Source organism: Pygoscelis adeliae, unplaced genomic scaffold, assembly GCF_000699105.1.
Source record: "Pygoscelis adeliae isolate BGI_AS28 unplaced genomic scaffold, ASM69910v1 Scaffold116, whole genome shotgun sequence".
NCBI classification, from domain to species: Eukaryota; Metazoa; Chordata; class Aves; order Sphenisciformes; family Spheniscidae; genus Pygoscelis; species Pygoscelis adeliae.
The window spans coordinates 2,524,273-2,544,270 of record NW_008825080.1 but is presented as its reverse complement, the minus strand read 5'-3'; the positions used below and the strand labels follow the sequence as shown (position 1 = coordinate 2,544,270).

Below are 19,998 nucleotides of genomic sequence, written 5' to 3'. Positions count from 1 at the left end.
TGAGTGGGAGTGGATCCGTTTCCCCATGAATTTCTGTGATGATGGCAGTTGAGAGATCATCGGTATGGGCCAAATCAGGGGAGGGAGGCTCATTTTTCCACGGCAGCTGACTTCAGCAGCGAAATACCTGTGGTGGTGTCTCAACCGCAAAACAATTATTAGTTCAGCAAAATTTCCTTTGCGATAGCATTGTGATTATAGGAACGGTTTCAATGCCTACAAAGAGAAAAATGGAAAGCACCATCTCAGAGCACTATATTGAGTTTCACTAGGCACTTGTATCACATTACCATGTCTTTTGAGCATGTATGCCTGCAACATGTGTATCTGAACAAAAAATGGTATTTAAGAAGTTGCACGGAAAGCTTATGAAAAACACAACACATGCTGCTTTTGCAGGGAGGGGCCAAAAAAACTGTGACAGATTTCTTTTACCCAATTCTGTTGTTTGCCAGGTGGAAAGTAGTTAATACAACAGAGGTAAAATAAATAAGTAGATAAATCAAGGCAGAGACCATTCCACAGTTTAGATTCCCCATGTCTTCCCTGTTCCAGCTGTTCCTGGTTTTCTGCTCTATTAAAGAAGCTACTCACTTCAGCAAACAGTAGTTTTTGTTAGTCAAGTCTTGTATTAAAAAATATTTTGCGGCCTGAATACTAGATTTTTTATACTGGCTATTCATATGCAGCTCTGCACATCAAGAATGCTATTGGACCACTCCAGAAAAATAACTACCTAAGGCACAGGCTTTAGAAAGCAATCATTGTAGATCCTGTGCAATACAGCAAAAGCTCCAGTGCCTGGACCAGGCAAAGGAAGAGAACATAACATTGTCCCTTTTCAAAAGTGGGGTTTTACTGATTTAAAAATAAAACAAGTAATGTACCTTACACAGCCGTAGTAGGCCCTAGACAGCTCAAGTGACAATGTGGAGCTACACACAAACAAGTGATACTTAAGCCCCTTCAGATAATGCACAAAAACAAAGCAAACATGAAGAAGTGAATTCTCATTACTCTCCCATACGTTACATATATGCATGATGCCTAACATATAGGCAAGTTAGCCTAAATTAACTCGGTGAATCTTCACACACAGGTTAGTGCTTACTTACCTATATTGTTTTTAAATCAATTTTAATTTAGCTGCAACTTGTGCATAGACTAGACTGTAGCTCAGCAGGTACTTACTATCAAAAAGCCATAAGGAAACAAAAGAGAAAACTATGAACAAAGCTTGAAAACACCACTTACCTACCTGATAGTCATTAAAAGAAAAATCTACCTGGAGAGCAGAAAGAATTAAGACATCTATTTTCATATAGCTGATTATTTTAACATGAATTTTAGGCTGCCCTGCTATGTGAAAACAGTAGCATATTGACATGTTGCTGTCTTCTGGTTCTGTTGGCTTTTCAGTGTCTTTGTCGATTCCCTAAGTTTCCTATGTGAAATTAAAATCAGTCAGTCTCTCAACTCTGAGTCCTAAATGCAGCAGCATATAAAAAAAAAAAAAAATCAATTTCCCTTTGTTACTTACAAAGCCACTCTGATTTCCTCCTTTCAGAACAGGCATTTGTTAATGCAAATGCATCAGGCATCACACTTTTTCCTTATGTTTCAGTCGACAATATTGCCAAAAGTACAAATTTCTATTTGTTCAAATTTATTTTGTACTTATACTACATGTGGCATACTGAATGTGCCAACTCTCAAAAATCACACTGCAGTCTGAGTTGCACCCTCTGCTAAAAGAAAGCTCACTTATAAAATCTAACAAGACCACAGCAGTACAAACACAGAATAATCTTCGAGACGATCTAAAGCAATTGAGATATCCGGATAAATATCCTGGGAACTTTCTGAAGGGATACTTGCAGCTGTAAATGGAGTGAGAACCAGAAACAATGGACAAATTGAAGCCCGAGAGGTTCAGACTGGATATAAGAAAATATTTTTTCCCCACAGGAACATTCCAGCAGTGCCCAGAGAGGCTCTGCAGTCCTTATCTTTGCTGGTTTCTTCCACTTGGTTTTCAAGAGCAGAACTAAGCTGAATAAAGCCTTGAGCAACCTAGTCAGACCTCAAGCTGACCCTGCTTTGACCACAATGTTGGACTACAGACCTTCCAAGATCCCTTCCAACCTCAGTTGTCCTGTGAAAGTAACACAAAGTCTACAGAGCTCTTCTCTGATCTTTCATCTACACAAGTCTTAGGTGACAAAATTTTCCAACAAATACAGTTTGTAGGTTGACAGTGCCCTTACAAAGCTACCATCACTGCAGAAGGCCCTCAACAAAGCTTGAACAGCTTAGTAATTTGAATAGACTTCCACGGACTGCTCACTCCAATGTAGGCATGTTGATTCACTGCCAGTTTTGACCAGGATCTCAAACCCAAGCACCCGCATCAGCTTAGTCATAGGGTGAGCAGCCACTGCCCAAGTTACTCTTTCTTTACCAGTCAAAATATCTCTAGAGGTGTATCACAATGGGTTGGGGTTTTTTTTTTGCTTTGTTTTTATGGTAAGGGGGTAAGAGAACCTTGTCCCATATCAACTGGAAAGGAATCATCAAGCATCTGCCTGTGCTTCTGGAGAGCTGTGGGACAGCTCTGAAGGACTGCCAGACCTATTCGGTATCCTCATTTGTGCAGTGGGCAGGTTGCCAGACTGAGTTAAAACAATACCTGAGGTCTAGTTTTTATTCCCAGCTGGGCCAGCTAGCTGGGATTTAAAACACTCATAAATTTGGGTGTGAGGGCGGCATGCGTTGACAAGGGAATTAGGCCACAGCTCTAAAGGCCTCCTCTTCTGACGCAAGGTCAGCTCAGGCAGCTCCACTCTCACCCTCACCGTTTTCCTCGAGGTCTGAACAGAGGCAGGCAGCAAGGGGCAGGGGCAGGAACCTGAGGCTGCACTGCAGCTGGGGTGTGGGTGGTGGACCCGGGGCCTCGGGAGTGGTGGCCCAGCCAGTGCCCAGCGGCAGAGTGCCCTGGCTCTGCCATCAGGGCAGGCAAGCTGCAGGTACTGCTAGCGCCTTTGGGCTGGCAGGGACAGGCTGGTCTCAATTTATTCTTAAAAATCAGGCCCCTCTCTCAGCTGCTCACCTGCTTTTCACCACTTACTCCGCTCCTCTGCCTCCATGCCTCGCACATCAGCTACCACAGTCTTTCTCCCCGCTCCCACTTCTCTCTCCTCACTTTCAGAGGAAAGGGGAGATGGCAGCATCTTCTTTCCTAGTTAATCACCCATCAACAAAATCTCCTTCAAAAAAATAAAATGACAGTGACACCCCCAAGCGCAAAGCCCAACAAAAAGTCCTAAGTCTCGCTGCTTGCCTATCTTCAGCGTTAGGTAACACCAGTGGGCCACCTCCTTCTAGAAGAACATACCGGGAGGGAGCATTCTCTGGACATTACGATGGCAGTACCTGGCACCGCCAACCAGCAGCTCCTAAGCTGCCATGGAGCTTAGGAGCTCTCTGCTCCAGCCGCGTGCTCATGGAGCAGTCTGTCCTTCGCGATGGCACCAGGGGTCTTTGCCTCTCAGAATTGACAACGGTTTGTCATACACCAGCCTCAGGCACCCACGTGAGTTTGGGCAGCACAACACACCATCCTGCTGGGAATGGTTTCTTCCACTTGGCCAGGCCAAATATTTTATTTGTCCCTCTGTTACTTTTTGTAAGTTTAGGCTGCCCCAAAAGTGAGACTTTGGGGGTGGGGGGGAAACCAAAACACCAAAAAAAAATACAATGTGCACCTTTTAGCCCATCTCTGATAAATTCACTTTCAATAAGCGACAAAGTTATGTTTAAATCAGTAAGCCACATTCGTTAAAGTAGCAATACTTATATAAATACTCTGTTGTCTTGCTGTAGAAGTAATGATTCTTCAAAATTTAAACCATGTAAAATCTTTCAGTTGATTGCGACAAGTTAAGACAGCATGAAGTAAGATTTCATCCCAAGTTTTCACCATATCAAAATAAAACCAGAAATATTCTTAAAGAAAAATCTCAATTCTTAAACTTCAAAGAAAAATATCCCATCTAAAGCCTCCAAGGCTGGGTAAGGTTTTCTAATGCATCATGAGCAAGGAATAAAAAGTAACCAAGTATAACTTAAGAGTCTTGGAAAAAAAAACACTACCTGTATTTATTGTACATAGGTACATGTTTCACAACAATCAGTTAAAACCAGAATAAAACTACACTGAAGTTAAGATGCTTACTCAACTGTTTAAATGCTGTATTAATATTAGTTAATTTTAAGTTTATATGGAAAATTAACTGGTTAATTAAAATATCTCAATGCAATATATGCTTATTTTCATAAAATTGGAGCACAGGAAAAAAATCAAAACCAGGAATGTTTCTCTTGTTCTAGTTAAATACACTCAGAAAATGATGTTGCCACTGAGACATGAAAAGATACAATATGGAGACAAAGTTCGACAAACTATTAATCCCAGTAGCCGTATTCCTATGAAAGAAAAAAAAAAAAGACAAAAAAAAGACGAAAAAGAGCAGCTCTATGCCTTCTCCACATAAAGGAAAATAATTCTTATTCTGCTGTTAAAGATTTGTTTCTCTGATATCTTATATTCTTTTCACTAAAGAACTCACACAGAGGAAAGTTGTGTAACAGTCAAACATATTCAGAACACATAAATCACAGAACTCTACCCAATAAACAAAGATTACACCATCACAATCTCTGACCATGGATTTGCGAAGAATAAACTAGCTGCTTTTTCCAAGATTCAGTGGTACACTGCTGCTGCGTAGTAGAAAGGTTGCAAGCCCCCAAAACCGCACACAGGGAGCACACGCATATTTTGCGGGAATAGTGAACTGCCTGCTGCAGAACCAGCTCTGATTTCCCGAAGCTGATTCTTGTCAATTAATATTTACATATTTGCTTTTTATTTACATATTTACTGGATATATTTACTTTCTTCCAATGTCACAAAGCTCCTTCAAGCAAGAAAAATAGCAAGAGGAGAGGATAAAACTGTCTATAAAACAGCTTTATATTTAATCCAATTCTTGTTCTTATTCATCATTAGTAATAATTATTCCTAGCAAACAGGAAAGAGACTTTCCAGAGCACATACCACAGACAGACATTCAAATTAATTCAAGTATTTTGTAAAATTGTTTCTTCATTAAGTGATAGCATTCCCCAAATATACAGTTTACTATAACATCTGGATCCTTTCATCATCCCATTACTCCCTTTGCTGTTCTTGATATATCCTTATAACAGGAAAACATTTTCAAACACGCTCTGGCATGTTCAAGCCCAAAGCTTGCCACTGCAATTCAGCTATTTGAAATTTACACCACCTCTTGTTTCTACCATCAAATGTACCAGCATGTCCAGCTTAATTTAAAATTTCCCCAATTCTCCCGCTTAGCATTCCCACCACAACACAAATTACTGATGCCCTAAAAAAATAAAAACAAAAAGACACCTCAAACCCCACAACATTTGGCTTATTTTAAATACGCTCTCCTCAAAATCATCTCTCCCCTGGTCAACCATCAGTGGTTCTTACATTGCATAGTAGCTATGACCCCTACATTTGAGGTGGCACGATCAAAGGAGCCCTGGCCAGACTTGGAAAAACATTTCCACTGAGAATGGACATACTGCCTGTCAAAAGGTTATTCCCACTGTGTAAAGGGAGCAGCTCATATTACTCCAGTGTAACATGAAAGTGCAAAATCTAGCCGTAGTAATCCACATACATGTTTTTCTTTCCAAAAAGGGCATATGGGAGACACTGACTGGAACAGAACATCCGTATTATCATTTGAAGGGAGGGGATGGATGGGCAAGGGAAAGCTTCCCTAATCAATCCATCTGTAGAATCAGCCTTTTAAAAAAAATACTTTAAAAATCCTGCCTCTTACCATAGCAATTAATTCTCTTCAGTTGCTTTCCTCACCTTTAGTTTAAAATTTATACATCCAAATATACATCTACATGTAGATAATCGCACACATACACACGATCAGACTTTACACTCTGCGGAAGACAAAATAACTTTGGAGGCGTAAATCTTAATGTCAATGACAGGAAGGCTTTGGTGAACCATTACCATAAATCTGACAAACGCTAATTTGATGGGTGGCTGTATCTGTCTGCTGCAAGACCAGTCTAGACAGTCTATTGAGAAATCTTAAAACACAACTGTTTGTTCCCTGTAACACCATCTGGATATGGCAATAAGAGCCGACCCAGTGCCATTCACACATGGATCAAAGCACATGCTAATGCCATCATGAAGTCATACACATAAAAAATTCAATCTGAGAACTCTATGCAATTTTCCTAAGTCCTCAGTGAAGAAACCTCAGACTTAGCGCAACTCAAGCTAAGTGCATGAAGAGGGGGAGAGGGTGGAAAAAAAGAAGAGAATATTTAATGAGCTTGGCCTTCCCGAGGAATGTTAGGCCACCCATTGTATTGGAAAAGGCTCATGTCACACTTCAGTCATGGCACCCATCAGGGTGCCCCTTTACAAAAATCGATCTGGAGGTTTTTGTAATTACCTGTTTCAAACAGAAAGAGCGTCCAGAAATATGAGAAGGTTTCCGAGGTGTAAATCTTGCATTTTCTTATTTCAGACAGAGCTGGCAGAATTTGCAATATTGCAGACAATATTGAAAACCCCTCTCTCATTAAACTGCACCGTGGCACTAGATCAAAGCACCAAGGGCCCCCTATTGAACTTCTCTAAATATTACAAACGTAAGAGCAAGTCTGGCTACGCAGAAACTAAAAGTAAAGTCAATTTTTTTTCTGCCTCCAAAAAACAAAACATGGCTTCCCGTGATACAGCTTAAAAAGGTATAAAAAGTACTATACAGCCATACTGCAAACTTTAAATACACAAAGCTTCATTCACTCAAAAAAACCCAAAATCAAAGATTACTGGTTTTTTTTTCTGCACAGCTCACTTCCAACAGTTTCTGGGGTGCTTTTTAAACTACTGCCCTTCAAGAAGTCTTGTAATTTTGATTTAATGTAATACATTATGTAACAGATTCAACAAACCTGCACAAGACATTTAGCTTTGCCGTAAAATCCACCATTTTTTTTCTGTGAAATATCCGCTAATACTAAGCTTCCAGCAATTATATTGTTCCCAGCCTTTTGACTATTGAGACTCTATTTCCCATTTAACTCTGTTTTCTTTTTATGATGTAAAAGTTTACACCAAGCAGTCTTTAGTCTTTCTGGAAAAACTATAGTATGAAGCCAGTTTGCTGATACTGAAGATGTATCAAGACAGAAAGCAAAGGCAGGTTTTAACAACCATTTTGATACAAGCTCCATCTTTAACAATTGACATCCTATCATTTAAGTCTTTTTCTCTAATCTTTTGAAAGCAATCTAAATACTGATATGGAGGTATTTCATATAGAAAACATTTGGGCAAGACCATAATCCTAGTTCCTTAAATACTTTTCTTTGTAAATTAAAAAATGGCAAGTGGCAAAATTTATTCCTGCCATCATGGGCAGTTCAATGCAAGTTAAATAACTACTAAAACTGCATTTTAAACTTTTATCGTCTGATGTTAGTAATTTCCCTATTCCCAAAAAACAGAACTAGCATGTTAACAAGAATGGCCTGTCATAAAATACTGCATCCCTAATATAATGTTTCATAAAATTACTGTAGAAAAGTAAACTCCTTAGTTCCTTTACAGAACCTGCAAAAATCCTGTAAATCTGCACACAAACACACGCAAAAATCACTGGAACTGAACTTCCAAACACAAATAATTTATTAAAACTCTCCGTATAACTTGAAAAAATTCATACTTGTAAGAGTACAGTAATGAAGTTACAACAGCTATATTCTGGTGCATCACTGAAATACAACTGTTAAAAAAAAAGTACACTCTACAGTCGTCACAATCTTCTAATTCACTACTTCTATGGAAATTCACAATTGTCTTAAAATTTAAATATCTAAGTTCTGTATATGGTTTTTAATAAAAAATTCAGAAGATAAACAAGTTCAGACTGTTACAGAGATGAAATATTCTGAGGAACTTTTTGCTAACATGCCATCAGAAGGGCCAATTCTAACAACTTTTTTTTTTTAGTGATATAGATTAAATACCATTACATTTTTTTTTCTATAAGATTAACATTCAAAAAAAATAAAAGGGGGGGGCGGACAGAGAAAACTTATTTTTGCAATCAGATGACTCTTTAGGACAACAAAGAGTGATCAAGTAGTCTTTCTGTTCAAAGTGTGCTCATGGATAAACAGAAAAAAATCTCCACAAAGATTTCCGGTATTACAAAAGCCGCAAGAGATTGGCCCCGACTTAAGACTCAAAAGACTGATAAACTATGAGTCATCAAGTTTTCAGACTGTAGAGGTGCTTCAATAGGGGGAAGTGGGAGATTTACAGGAATGAACTGTGCATCACGAACCAACAGTTGTTTCTGCAGAAAGCAAGTCATTCCCCTTGAGGAAAAAAGTTAGGGGCGTACATATCACAGCGACTTCTCATTACACATGCAATGGCATTATATGGCATCATACTAGCATTAGGCTCTTTTATGTCTGAATCAGGTACAAAACAGATAACCAAAGAATACATATGCACGAAGTATCTATTTGTAAATAGATACCTATAACCTCCTGTCCCCTCCAAATTTCTACATGGATAACTGCCTTCAGAGAACGAACCTAATTCTAGACAGAACAATATCTAACCTAACTCAATGTTTCAGCAGCAGACATGTAGTGAAGGGCACGTTACACAGGATTTAAAATTTCTGGTAACTCCCCTTCAAGCACTGCAACAGGACAGCACTGCCATCTACTGTTCACTGCCGCAGCAGAAGCCTTTCACACACCTCCTCCAAAAAGTCTCCTCTGGCTTAAAACCACCACCTCTCTTAAGCACCAGGCAGAGCAGAAGCAAAGGCTGAACCTTGAGAAGCCAGTCTCGGGGAAGACACCTGGACCAGTAAACTCCTCTAGTAATTCTATAATTCTACGTAATATAAAATAAAAGGCCATGGTTTTTTTTAATTAAATGTCTAAGAAGCACAGAAGTGCAGCGCAGAGCAGAGAGCGCTGCAGCGGCACTGGCACTCGGGGTCACCGGGCAGCTGTGCAGTGCCCTCTTCTGCTTTCCCACCAATGCAGCTGGACCCACCCTGAACACTGACACAGTCCCTTTCCCATTTTTCAGTCCTTTTCAGAGTATGAACATAAATAACTCTGTCTGTATCCTGAGAAGCTATCAATTTTCACACATATACAAACATCACAGGGCTACACAAATTATACACCCAGTGTTGTAAGCACAACAATCATTAGTTTTTCAGGTTTTAGCATAGCAAATTTATTTCTACCAAATGCTGTAGACTCAACTCATACCGCCATTTAAAATAAAGCTTGCGGATAAAGCATGCACTACCTAATAAAAAGATACTTCATCCAGCTGCTTAAAAGAGTTGCCAGGAAGTTACTGACATACCCAATTCATTTCAATCACAATCTTGGTATGATGAAGAATTTAGTAAAAAAGAAGCACAAGGATTTATTTGTGCCACTGACTCTCACTGACAGAAAATAAGTTTAAGGGTTATACTTGAGAACTTCCACTCCAAAAGTGCTCTTCCAATTAACAACAAATTTTGATTGCCTAGAAACTGACACACATAGTTTAAAGAAAAGAGATGATGGCTTTTGTTAATATAACACATCTCACATGGTATAATCATACTGATGGAACTACTGAAACAATCTGTAAATATGCTAAAGACAAATTGAACCACTCCATTATGAAAAACAAAAAAGTTATCACTGTTTTGCGGGGTACAAATAGCTATGTAATCACTTCAATCATAAGGAAAGTGCCATGTAATTACAGTACATAGTTATTCATGTCTCACAGACTACATGGCAATAAAAGCAGGTTACCTGTTACCATATTTAGTAATTTGGAGTTGATGGTGACAGTTGGCAAATGTTAAAGATAACTTTAAAAAGGTGAAAATAATTGTAAAACCATATAAAGGTGAAAATAATTACAATACCATGAAGTTACACACTCAGAGGGTTTTGGTTTGCTGTTGTTTTGTAGTGTTCTGGATTTTTGTTTTTGTTAGACAGATTTTATCAAAATGTGAATGACCTTTCAGAAACCACAGGTGCAGTCTGTCCCTAGAGATCTGCAGAGATGTTACAGGTATGGTGGTCCTGGAACTTCTTAAACAAAACATTCCGTTATCAAAACATAACCAAGATATCAACATTTAATTTTGCATTGTTTCACAGAGCCAAAGATCACCCAAAGATTTTGCCCGCTAGCCTTATTCTGGTTTTGCTGTGTAGCTTCTCTTGCATATTTCTCTTTCAGTGATATCTTTAAAATCTGAAAAGCTCTCCCAAAAGACCTCTGCAGTCACTCTACCCCTCTTTTCTGTTAAAACAGTTCTTCAGAGAATGTTCAAATATACTTGCTCTGCAGAACCCACAAAAGCATGTCACAGACTTCTCGCTATTTTCTACACCTGGTAGACAAAAAGAAATACAGATTAACTATATTCATCTGTAAATGAGTAAGAAAGAAAGCTAAAAAGACTCAATTTTCATACAGTTCTGATCTTTCATACAGCAGAAACTGCTGACCACATTAATAATTCTCTCTCTGCAACAGATCTAGGAACAGATTTTAATCTGCAAGCTGCTAGACTACCAAATTCAATCTGGAGAAATCCATTGATATAAAGAAATTAACTTTCAGATGTCAGGTGTGATATATACAAATTATTACCTTTTTCTTACAAGCTACATTCCTTTTTTTACTTCAAGTCACCAGTGAACAAGAGACAAAGGCAAACACTATCTGTAAAGAGCCACTTTTTAAATCCTGATTTTAGAAAAGCAAAATTTGGGAACTGAAATCTAAGTGATGCTTCTCTTAGTAGTTCCCCCTTTTTATATCTGAAGAAAGATGATCAGCTTTGCACCTACCCTAAGTCACCCACGAATCAAAAACCAAGAATGAATTACTTCTTTATGGCCCTTTACAGTCAGTAAAAGGAAACAGGAACCTCCAAAAGCAAGATTCTTCTCATTCTAAAATGAATGTCTAAGGTCACAGGTCTACTTCTTCTATGTTTAGATTTAGGAGAAATAAATCCCACCTGTAGTAAAGAAATAGTTATCAACAGGATGCTCATAATGAAAATTAGTTAGGCTATTTCATTTTTCTTAGGCAAAAGATATTAATTAATCTGTGGAAGCCTTACTAAAGTCTTCCCTCTTCATTAACAGAGTATCAGTTCTCCCCTCAACACAAAATGATTTCTGACTGGGAATTAATACTGAAAGAAAATTATGTAAGTTGCAAAAGAAAAGAAAGAAAAATTAATAGCTAGAATTGTTAAACAAACATTTTTTGAAGTGTCCTCTTCTGGTGAAAAAAAAATAAATCAGTTATTAGCTGGAAATTGTAGGATTGCTGACAGTAACAAAGAAAAGCAGGAGAAGTTTAATACACACATCTGTCCGAGAAAAAGCAAACAACATTCTTATGATGATGATGAAATAGTTTCCATTCCAACAGTGACTCAAGAAGATATTAAACAGCAGCTATTAATTGAACACTTCTACATCAGCAAAGCTGGATAACTTGGATACAAGCGTGCTGAAAGAGATGGCATAGGTACTGGCTGGACTGGTAATGCTTATTGTCATTAAGTTTTTAAAAACTGGAACTGGAAAAGTTCACAAGAACAGAAAGAACAGAAGTGCTATGTCAATATTTACAAAAGACAAATTGGATGCCCTAAATAATTATAGGCTTGCCAGCCTGAAGTAGATTTTGTGAAGAAAAATAATTTTTATGTAGTGAAATAGCTGATGAGAGATTTGATTTTGAACAATTAAATTAAATTACACAATGAATGCCAATCAACAGGTCTACAGACAACAGACATTGTTTTTAAACTGGGTTTAAAAAAGTATGTCTTTATGTAATATTCTTAGGCTTCTGGAATACACTCAGTTTGGCACTGTAGGACATTTTGCTTAATCCATTAGAACAATCCAATATCAATGAAGCACTTTTAAAATTGTATAAGTTTATTTCATTTACGGGCTCCAGGATATACCTGTAAACAAGGAGTTTTCATCGAATGATGCATTTCTGGTGTGATCCCATGGGACCTGCCCATGCTGTTTGACATTTAACAGTCCCAAAGAAGCCCAAGATCATCAACAACAGAGAAACAATGCTGATAAATAATGACAAAGACAGCTTGCCAATACATTGCTAAGGTGTCTAGTAGCACAGCAATATAATTTGGAATAGACGCCCCTTGAACAAATCTACAGAAGATAATCCTGTTTCAAGTGACTGGATATGCACGGTGTTTCTTGGAGAGAAGGTTGCAGAAAGCAAATCACAGGCCATGTTGACTATTCTGAGCACAGGTAATGGTAGCTATAACAAGAAACCGAAGGGTACACACATTTTCATCTAGAAACAAAAAAGATGACAGTGTTTTCTGCCCTAGAAAATAATGCCTCTGAAAATGCTTTGGGGCATAGTAGCTAAATTTTCACAGGGCATCTGTAAGGATCAGTCACAGCCTCAAAGGACTGATGTCTGCTTTGGAGATTAGGGAATTACCAAGTTGGAAAAGAAAGGTTTTATGATGTCTGTAGTTGACACAAGAATAATTCCCATTGCACTGCTGTTGTCTGTCCTGATGTCCCCAAAGAAGAGTGTTCAAATATGCAGAAAAATAGATTCAAAGACATCAGGGAAGAGTCATTAGAAGGAGTGAAAGATTGGAAAAAATTCTCTGATAATTCAGGGCTTGAGGAACTTGCAATATTTGCCTCATAAAAAAAAGAGCAAAGAAAATCTTCCTTAAAACATACAGAAGAGGATCAAAAATGCAACAGGCATTCATTAAAGGTGAGGCAGTTAAACACTGGAACATCTTGCCCAGACTATAGTGGATTTTCTACTGCTGGAAATACTCAAATCATAATTAGATACTTTGACCCTCACCCCAAACAGGTGTTTTAGTTTAGAGGATATCTGTAGACCTTATTGTTAATAAAGACAAAGTAATCAAAACAATACCTTCTGGATTTACATCTAGTCATTTATACTGGCTAATCAACAACCGTGGCTTTACTAAAACAGAGAGAAGGTAGTGGATGTCCTCGAGATGAGTATTTCTGTGCTTGGTTCCACAAGTGCCATCGCGTGCTGTTCAGCATCTCGCAGTGCTTGGCAGAAGCCTGCATTATGCTGAAGCAGCCCAGACATGGAGATCAACTCACATTCAGCGCAGGAGTAACTCCAACAGGTACAATACAGAGTTCACCAAGTTACAACTGCTATAGGCTGAATTTGGCTTATTGTGCTTAAGGCAGTTCAGACAGAGCAAAACAGCACAAAGTAAACACAATTTCCCATTTATAACACAGCAGCCCAATCTTTTCAGTGCTGAGAGAGAGGAATACCTCTTTCAGGACACCAGTGCACATCAGGCCCAAGAGGAAAAGCAAACCCTTCCATGGAGGTGATGGGATCTCCTCTGGGACAGAGCAGCAGAATAAGCTTCCTACATACCTGGCCTGTCACAGGGACGGCAAAACATGCAGAAGCAGAAATCACTTCTGCAAGAGGAAGACAAAAAGAAAGGAGGCAGAGGGGGACAGGGACACCCTTTTGTCATTTTCCCTTTCCCTCCCTGCTCCAGTCATGAAGCCAGCAGCAGGAGCTGGTTAAGGAAAGGCAGGAGACCTGCAGGTGTTTAAGTGAGATGGTTGCTACTCCTGCTACTGCTTAAGAGGCCACAGCATGTTCCTTTGTCCCTGCAGCTGAACACAAGTGAGGAAGCATTTTGCTTGTCCATTCCCATGTGCCAAATGGAGTAAGCCTGGAGGACAGAAAATGACTGCCTACCAAAAGATGGACCATATTGACTTCAGGGTACTTCATCTGGCTGTCCACTTCAGAAAGCTTTTTATAAACATTCAATTCTTGTTCCATGTCTGGTGCATCTCACCGAATTCTATAGAAAATGCATCCAGATTTCTGTGGAAGAAATTCAGCTTTGCTTGCAGGCATCACTCCAGAGAACTTCAGATCCAACAGTTAAGACATGCTGTTTGCCTCTCATGTCAAATAGTAAAAGGTTCTCCAGGCTAACTTATGCTGCTGGTCACATGTATACAATCCCTATGATTTTAATAGATGTGCCCAACTGTGACTGGAGTTCAGTGAACTGTTCTGGGAGTGCCCGGAAAGGCACAAAACCCCAGCAGTATTTTAGTCAGTGAAGCAAACAGAACCAGATCCTAACACACAGGGACCAGACAGTTTGACTTAAACAGTAATAGCTTTTATCTACTCCATTTTGAGAAGAGAAGTTAATAAACGATAAATCTTTCATTTAGATCCAAAAATAGTCTATGTGTGCGTGCAAACAGGTCTGCAAAGTCTGCACTAACTCAAGAATTGAAATGGGGTCTGTAGGTGACCACTACCAGGTAGCAGTTCAGCTTTTACGCAAACTGATGAAACAAAGAAAATTCACCTTAAGTGCAGTAAGCTTGAAAGGAAGGACAGTCACCAAATTGTCATTCAGAAATAAGACCAGTGCCTGCTGAAACCACACTTCCTTTTCCCAGCTGGGAACTTATTATAGGGAAACCTCACGACTGAGAAAACATTTCAGAGAAGAGTGTGTATACACACCCACATTGGAACAGATTACCAATTGTTAGGCTAGTGAAGGCAAGTGTATTTCTCTAAAGCAATCCCTTCTCCTCTCAGGAGATAAATCTTATGCAAACAATACTTGCTAGCAACAAAAATAGAAGATGTCAACAGCTTTCTAGTTTGTTACGCTATTTAATATCAAGTTTGTACCAAGCACAGTGTGGGAATAAAAAAAAAAATACTGAAAAATGCACAAAGTCATTTGTAATGTTATTCAGGTCAAATTCAGAACAGTTTAGTTAGAAAAGTCTGGAATGATTCTGAACTACCGGAGGCCTTTAAGAGTCTTGGAGATGTTCTTATGAGCCAAACAGGCATAAACAAAAGAGAGTCTTAAATATGAGACAAATCTGAGGTTAAATTGAGCCAACGTGGATAAAAACAAAACAAAAAAACAAAAACATACTCTACGTGGCATGAAGCTCTCAGCAAGCCACAACACAAATGTCAGTCCTCTCTGTGTAGCAAAATGAAAAAGATGGGGCTAAATGGGCAATACAGTATTCTAGGACAATTCCCCCTGAAAATTCAGTTTACATTTAACAACTTGCATATAAAAATTTTATAAACCATACTTTTTCCACAACAAAGCTTAAGTATGTTACCTGAAGCAATTTATCATCAAGTTGAAATCAAGTTATCTATCTGAGATAGCAGTTTGCAGATAGAAGATGTATGCTCCTACCTTGCACAGTTTTATTTCACTATTTAGGGATTATTTAGCACACATTAATGCCACAGAACGTTCTTCAGTTCCCACATGTAGCAAACAATTCCTATCTGGAGTATGGCATTTGTCACTTACTAATCTGAAAAGACCAAGACTAATTTGTGATCTGGAAAAACCCAAATAGTAATGCCCAGAAGTATGATAAAAGACATCTGAAAACAAGATTTGGCACATGTTCCTTACAAAATTTGTGCCCTGATGACTGATGATACAGGTCTCCTAGACACAACAGCCCAGTTGAAGACAAGGCTCCTCCTTTGAGCGTGAAACCGAACTCAAAGAAGAAAAAGCTTATGAAAATTTCTCAGCAATTTATGTTGAAACAGGTAATGCAAAGTTGGCACTGGAATGCTGCCTTGGTTAACATCCTGATTTAGACCAGATGCTTCTAGGTCTAATATCAACAGTGCATCAACTTCACATGAACAAGGAAAAAGCCTTTAACACACAGGCAAGACTCATTTGGAAAATGCCAGAACTACAAAGGCATTCATGGAAGCCTCATGAAGGTTGACCCACTTTCATACAAGAGTAACAGTACAGTTTTAAGAGAATCTTCTGAATATTGAACATAATCTTACAAGGAAAGGCTTCTGTTGTTAGGAGTTATAGCAGTTAAATAAAGGTTATCAGAAAAACACAGGGCCAGGGTGGATACAGAAGAGATTACTGAGTCAGCCAACAAGGTATGAAAGGGCAGCAAGATCTGAAACATCACAAACCTGTAAGAGAAGCAAACCAATGCTTCCCTTCTGCTAGCACTACAGCTTACATAAGCAATACAGGAATCATGTGAGCAGCAAAGTAACTCTATTAACAAAACTGACCGGTTTTCTGGGCTTAAATCTTTAGATCAGTTTAGCTCTAGCATCAAAACTTCACTGAGTTACAGTATTCCACCTTCGACATTTTACTTTTCCTCGGTTTCTGGGACAATCAGCAACTAAAAGGAGCTGGAAGAAACAGATGATAAAGCAACAGGTGGGGACAACCCAGAAGATCTGGAAGGTACAAGGGAATAAGGCTTATGGAAATGCAACTTGATGTTGGTAAGTCAAGACTTCACTCAGCAGCTGAATGAATCCGCTAAGGCCTCCACTGGAGGTAATTTTACAATCTCTCAGAATAAGTCTCAAGACTTCACTATTTCCTTTCATAGAAACTGAAGGATTTGTATTAATAAACATTACTTCAGTACATTATCCATTAGAAACAGGACAAATACAGACAGAACACCCTTGATCACCCTCCTTTGTATTTGCTATTTTCTACAAAAACCTGAGAACTAGCCTCACCATCCATTACCTTTTATAAATCTTGAGAACAATAGTAATTCAAACTTCAGTACCATGCTGCAAGTAAGCTGAATGCAGGACTTACAGTGCTACTACAAACAAATACGCTGTGTTGGTTCATCAAATGATCTAACAGGTGCTGTATGGAGCATTTACAGTGAAAGTAAAGGTTGGTGACCTTTTCCTTCATGGTACAAAACAAGGGCATGCATGGAGTGAACGCTTTTCAGTCTATGTTAACTCAACAGGATGCAGCAAAAGGTTCCATGAGACAACTAACAGCTCACTGCTGACAAAAGGGTAGGCTCACCCCTTTATGTGTCCCTCCCCAGCTGTATATTGCTGCCCCTTACATGCCACCAGCCCTTGGTGCTAATCGGATCCCTTATATAAGACCATTCAGTTCACTGAACTGTCAGAAAACTAACATAAGGGTGAAAAAAAATAAGCCAGTTTGCTAAACTCACAGAAAACTGAACAGGTCCTGGAGACTATAACCACCACGTACACACACGTTATCCCCTGTGCCAAAGCAAGGGGAAAGGGGGGTCATAAACCTCCGAGCAAGGCTCCCCTTTCAGCAGCCAACTCGTTCTGGCAGCTCAGCTGTCGCATGAAGCCTCATTCTAACCATTCCCTCATTTTACAGGTTTGAACATTTATGTAGAAAAGAATTTGAAAATATCATGTGACAGCTATCCATAACATTATGAAATAGTAGGTGTTTCAGTGAATCAATGTCTCCAGGCTCTAGCTCAGAACTGCCCAGATACTTTTTCTAATTCTCATTCCCTCGAGTCTGAAAACTTACTCACTGTTGAACAATGAAGTGTTAACTGAAGAGTTAAGTACTCTTGTTTTTCATTTGCTACCCCCCCCACCACACCTACCAGCACCCCCGATAAAATCCATTATCTTTCTCATTTGGAGCCACTGCTGGATTTCAGTGCTGGCCTAACTTGTTTGTTTGCATCCTGAGGTTTCCTCTAGGCTCTGTTTGTTCTCAAATGTATCTGGAATCTTTCTTCTCTGTAGTCCTTGGCACTCATCAGCACTATGTCTTCATGAGCTTTGCAACACAAGACCTAAGGTAAGACAATTCAGAATCTGCCCCCCGAAGGACACAACTGCCTAACCAGAAGGGATTTACATTGGTTCTCTTTTCAAACCAGTCAAATCTATCTTCCTGGCATGTCTTTTTCCAGAGTGCCTAATAGCTTAGTCAAGATAATGGAAATGGCAGAATGGCACACTGAGGAGTAAAGGTCTCATAGCCAACTTCTCCTCGCCTCAAAAATCCTACACCTATTTTAAAGAATTAGCTATGTAAAAACAATCCTGCCTTGAAAAGTCATAGTGATAACTTTGCTCTTTCTCTTCTGTCAATACTCTAGAATCGGAAAACAAAAGATGGATAAGGTTCCTTCTCCAAGGAAAACTGCACAATGATCCAGAGATGAAGCAGTTATGAAAACAGTAAGAAGCATCAATTAATTCAGTAAGCTAAAAAAGTGGCTACTTCAAAACAAAACAAAAAAAAGAATAAAAAGGGTTTTTTCCACACACACAAAATATAGTTAGACAGCAAAAACCCACTGTTATAAGGCGCTATAGAATCCAGTAATTGACAAGAATCAAAGAGGTTCTAGCCATTTACACAGCAGCAAGCACAGAGAGCTGCAATGCTAGGAAAAAAACGGACTGTAAGAAAAACAAGATGTTTAAAACCAACCTTTAACCATTAGGCATTGCATAAAATCCTCATAAACATGCAGATTATTCCACATGTTTACTATGGGAGTTTTTTATGTTTTTACTGAATGTTGGAGACTATGCTCCCAGCTGGCTCACAGGTACAAAGCATGACAGTTTTTATGTTCTTTTCTCCCACACAAATGCTACAGGGAGTAAAAGCTCTACTATGCATTACTCACATGCCACAGGCAGTTTGCTTCTATAAAAATCAAATTTAAAAACCCCAAACACAACAGAAGTAAGGCAAACCATACAGAGCCTAACAGCTGTACAGATTTGCAGGGCAACCGCAAACAAACAGACCACTGCGGACCCTCCCTAGCATTTGTCTTCCTCCCTTTTCTCCCTAGTTTAGGCAAGGAGGAAGATTGCTGTGGGTTGTGACCCTCCCTGAAGAACAGCAGCACCGCAGAAGGTGGTTCTCTCTTGGCTTCCCACAGGACAAAAGCCTAGAAATGTTGTGGGCCGCAGGTAGAAAGGTTGCTACCACCATGTCTCTCAGATGCCAGGTCTGAGGCACCCACACATGCAAAACTTCCACTGTGCAGAAAGTGCCTAGTTTCCATGACGTGCTACGCTGAACTATTTCACGTGCCAAGTGAACCGAGCTAGCTCTCACTTTCTGCAAAGATGACTGCCACCAGTGAGCTACCCCCAGCCTTGCAGGCTCTCTGTACTCTTCTACACAGCATTTCTGGCCATCCCTGCCCTCCTTCACTTACAGGTGCTCTTGCTTCCAAGCTTTATTCCCCACTCTCTCCAGCTTCCTGTTCCTCAGACCACACAGTCTCCCAGTAATTGCTCTAGATGCTTACTAGTCACTTGGCTATCAGGTTGCCCTGTATTGTACGGAAGGCACGATAACACTGGGGAAAACAGTGGGAAAAAACCCCAACCAACCAAAAGCAGGTTTCTCTCCCCCATCTGCCCCAGCTTCAAAGTTCACCTTCCTAAAGTTGTCCCAGTCTCCTCTCGTACTTCTCCGGACACGGGTCCAGACACTGGTAGGTAGTTACACCCTCCCATTGGTAGGGATCTAAATATCTGTTCATCCCCAGTAGGAATGAGGGCTCCGTGTCTTAAACTACACCTTAAAATTAAGTTTGTCTGCAGGAAGTTTTTTCGTAACAATGTGGCATGCCAGGTCTCCACTGAAACATGAAACCTCATCTAACTACAACTCTGAATGTTTTCCAGCAGCGGTATAGCTGCACATGGGCTACAGACACATAATCCCATGTTTTACAGGTATAGAAAGTAGCCTTTTGGTAAAGTACGAAACAGTGACAAACTTGAAAGCGCAGAGTAAGGTGGTGAACGGTATTAACGAAGTAAAGAACAGAGGGGTTCTCCTCTCGGCGCTCTTTCACCGGGCCGCTGCACCGCTGCAGGCAGCGCGCCGGCGGGCGGGGAGCGCC

General features: G+C 39.6%; 1 protein-coding gene across 1 annotated transcript in view; it reads right to left on the bottom strand.

Annotated features, from left to right (window-relative positions):
- Nucleotides 1-14,068, bottom strand: part of ARL15 (ADP-ribosylation factor-like 15) — a 181,046-nt gene extending 166,978 nt beyond the window's left edge. The window contains exon 1 of the mRNA XM_009326955.1: nt 13,982-14,068. Within this exon, the coding sequence (XP_009325230.1) occupies nt 13,982-14,068 (87 nt within the window). The remainder of the gene's footprint in view (nt 1-13,981) is intronic.
- Nucleotides 14,069-19,998: the final 5,930 nt, after the last annotated feature.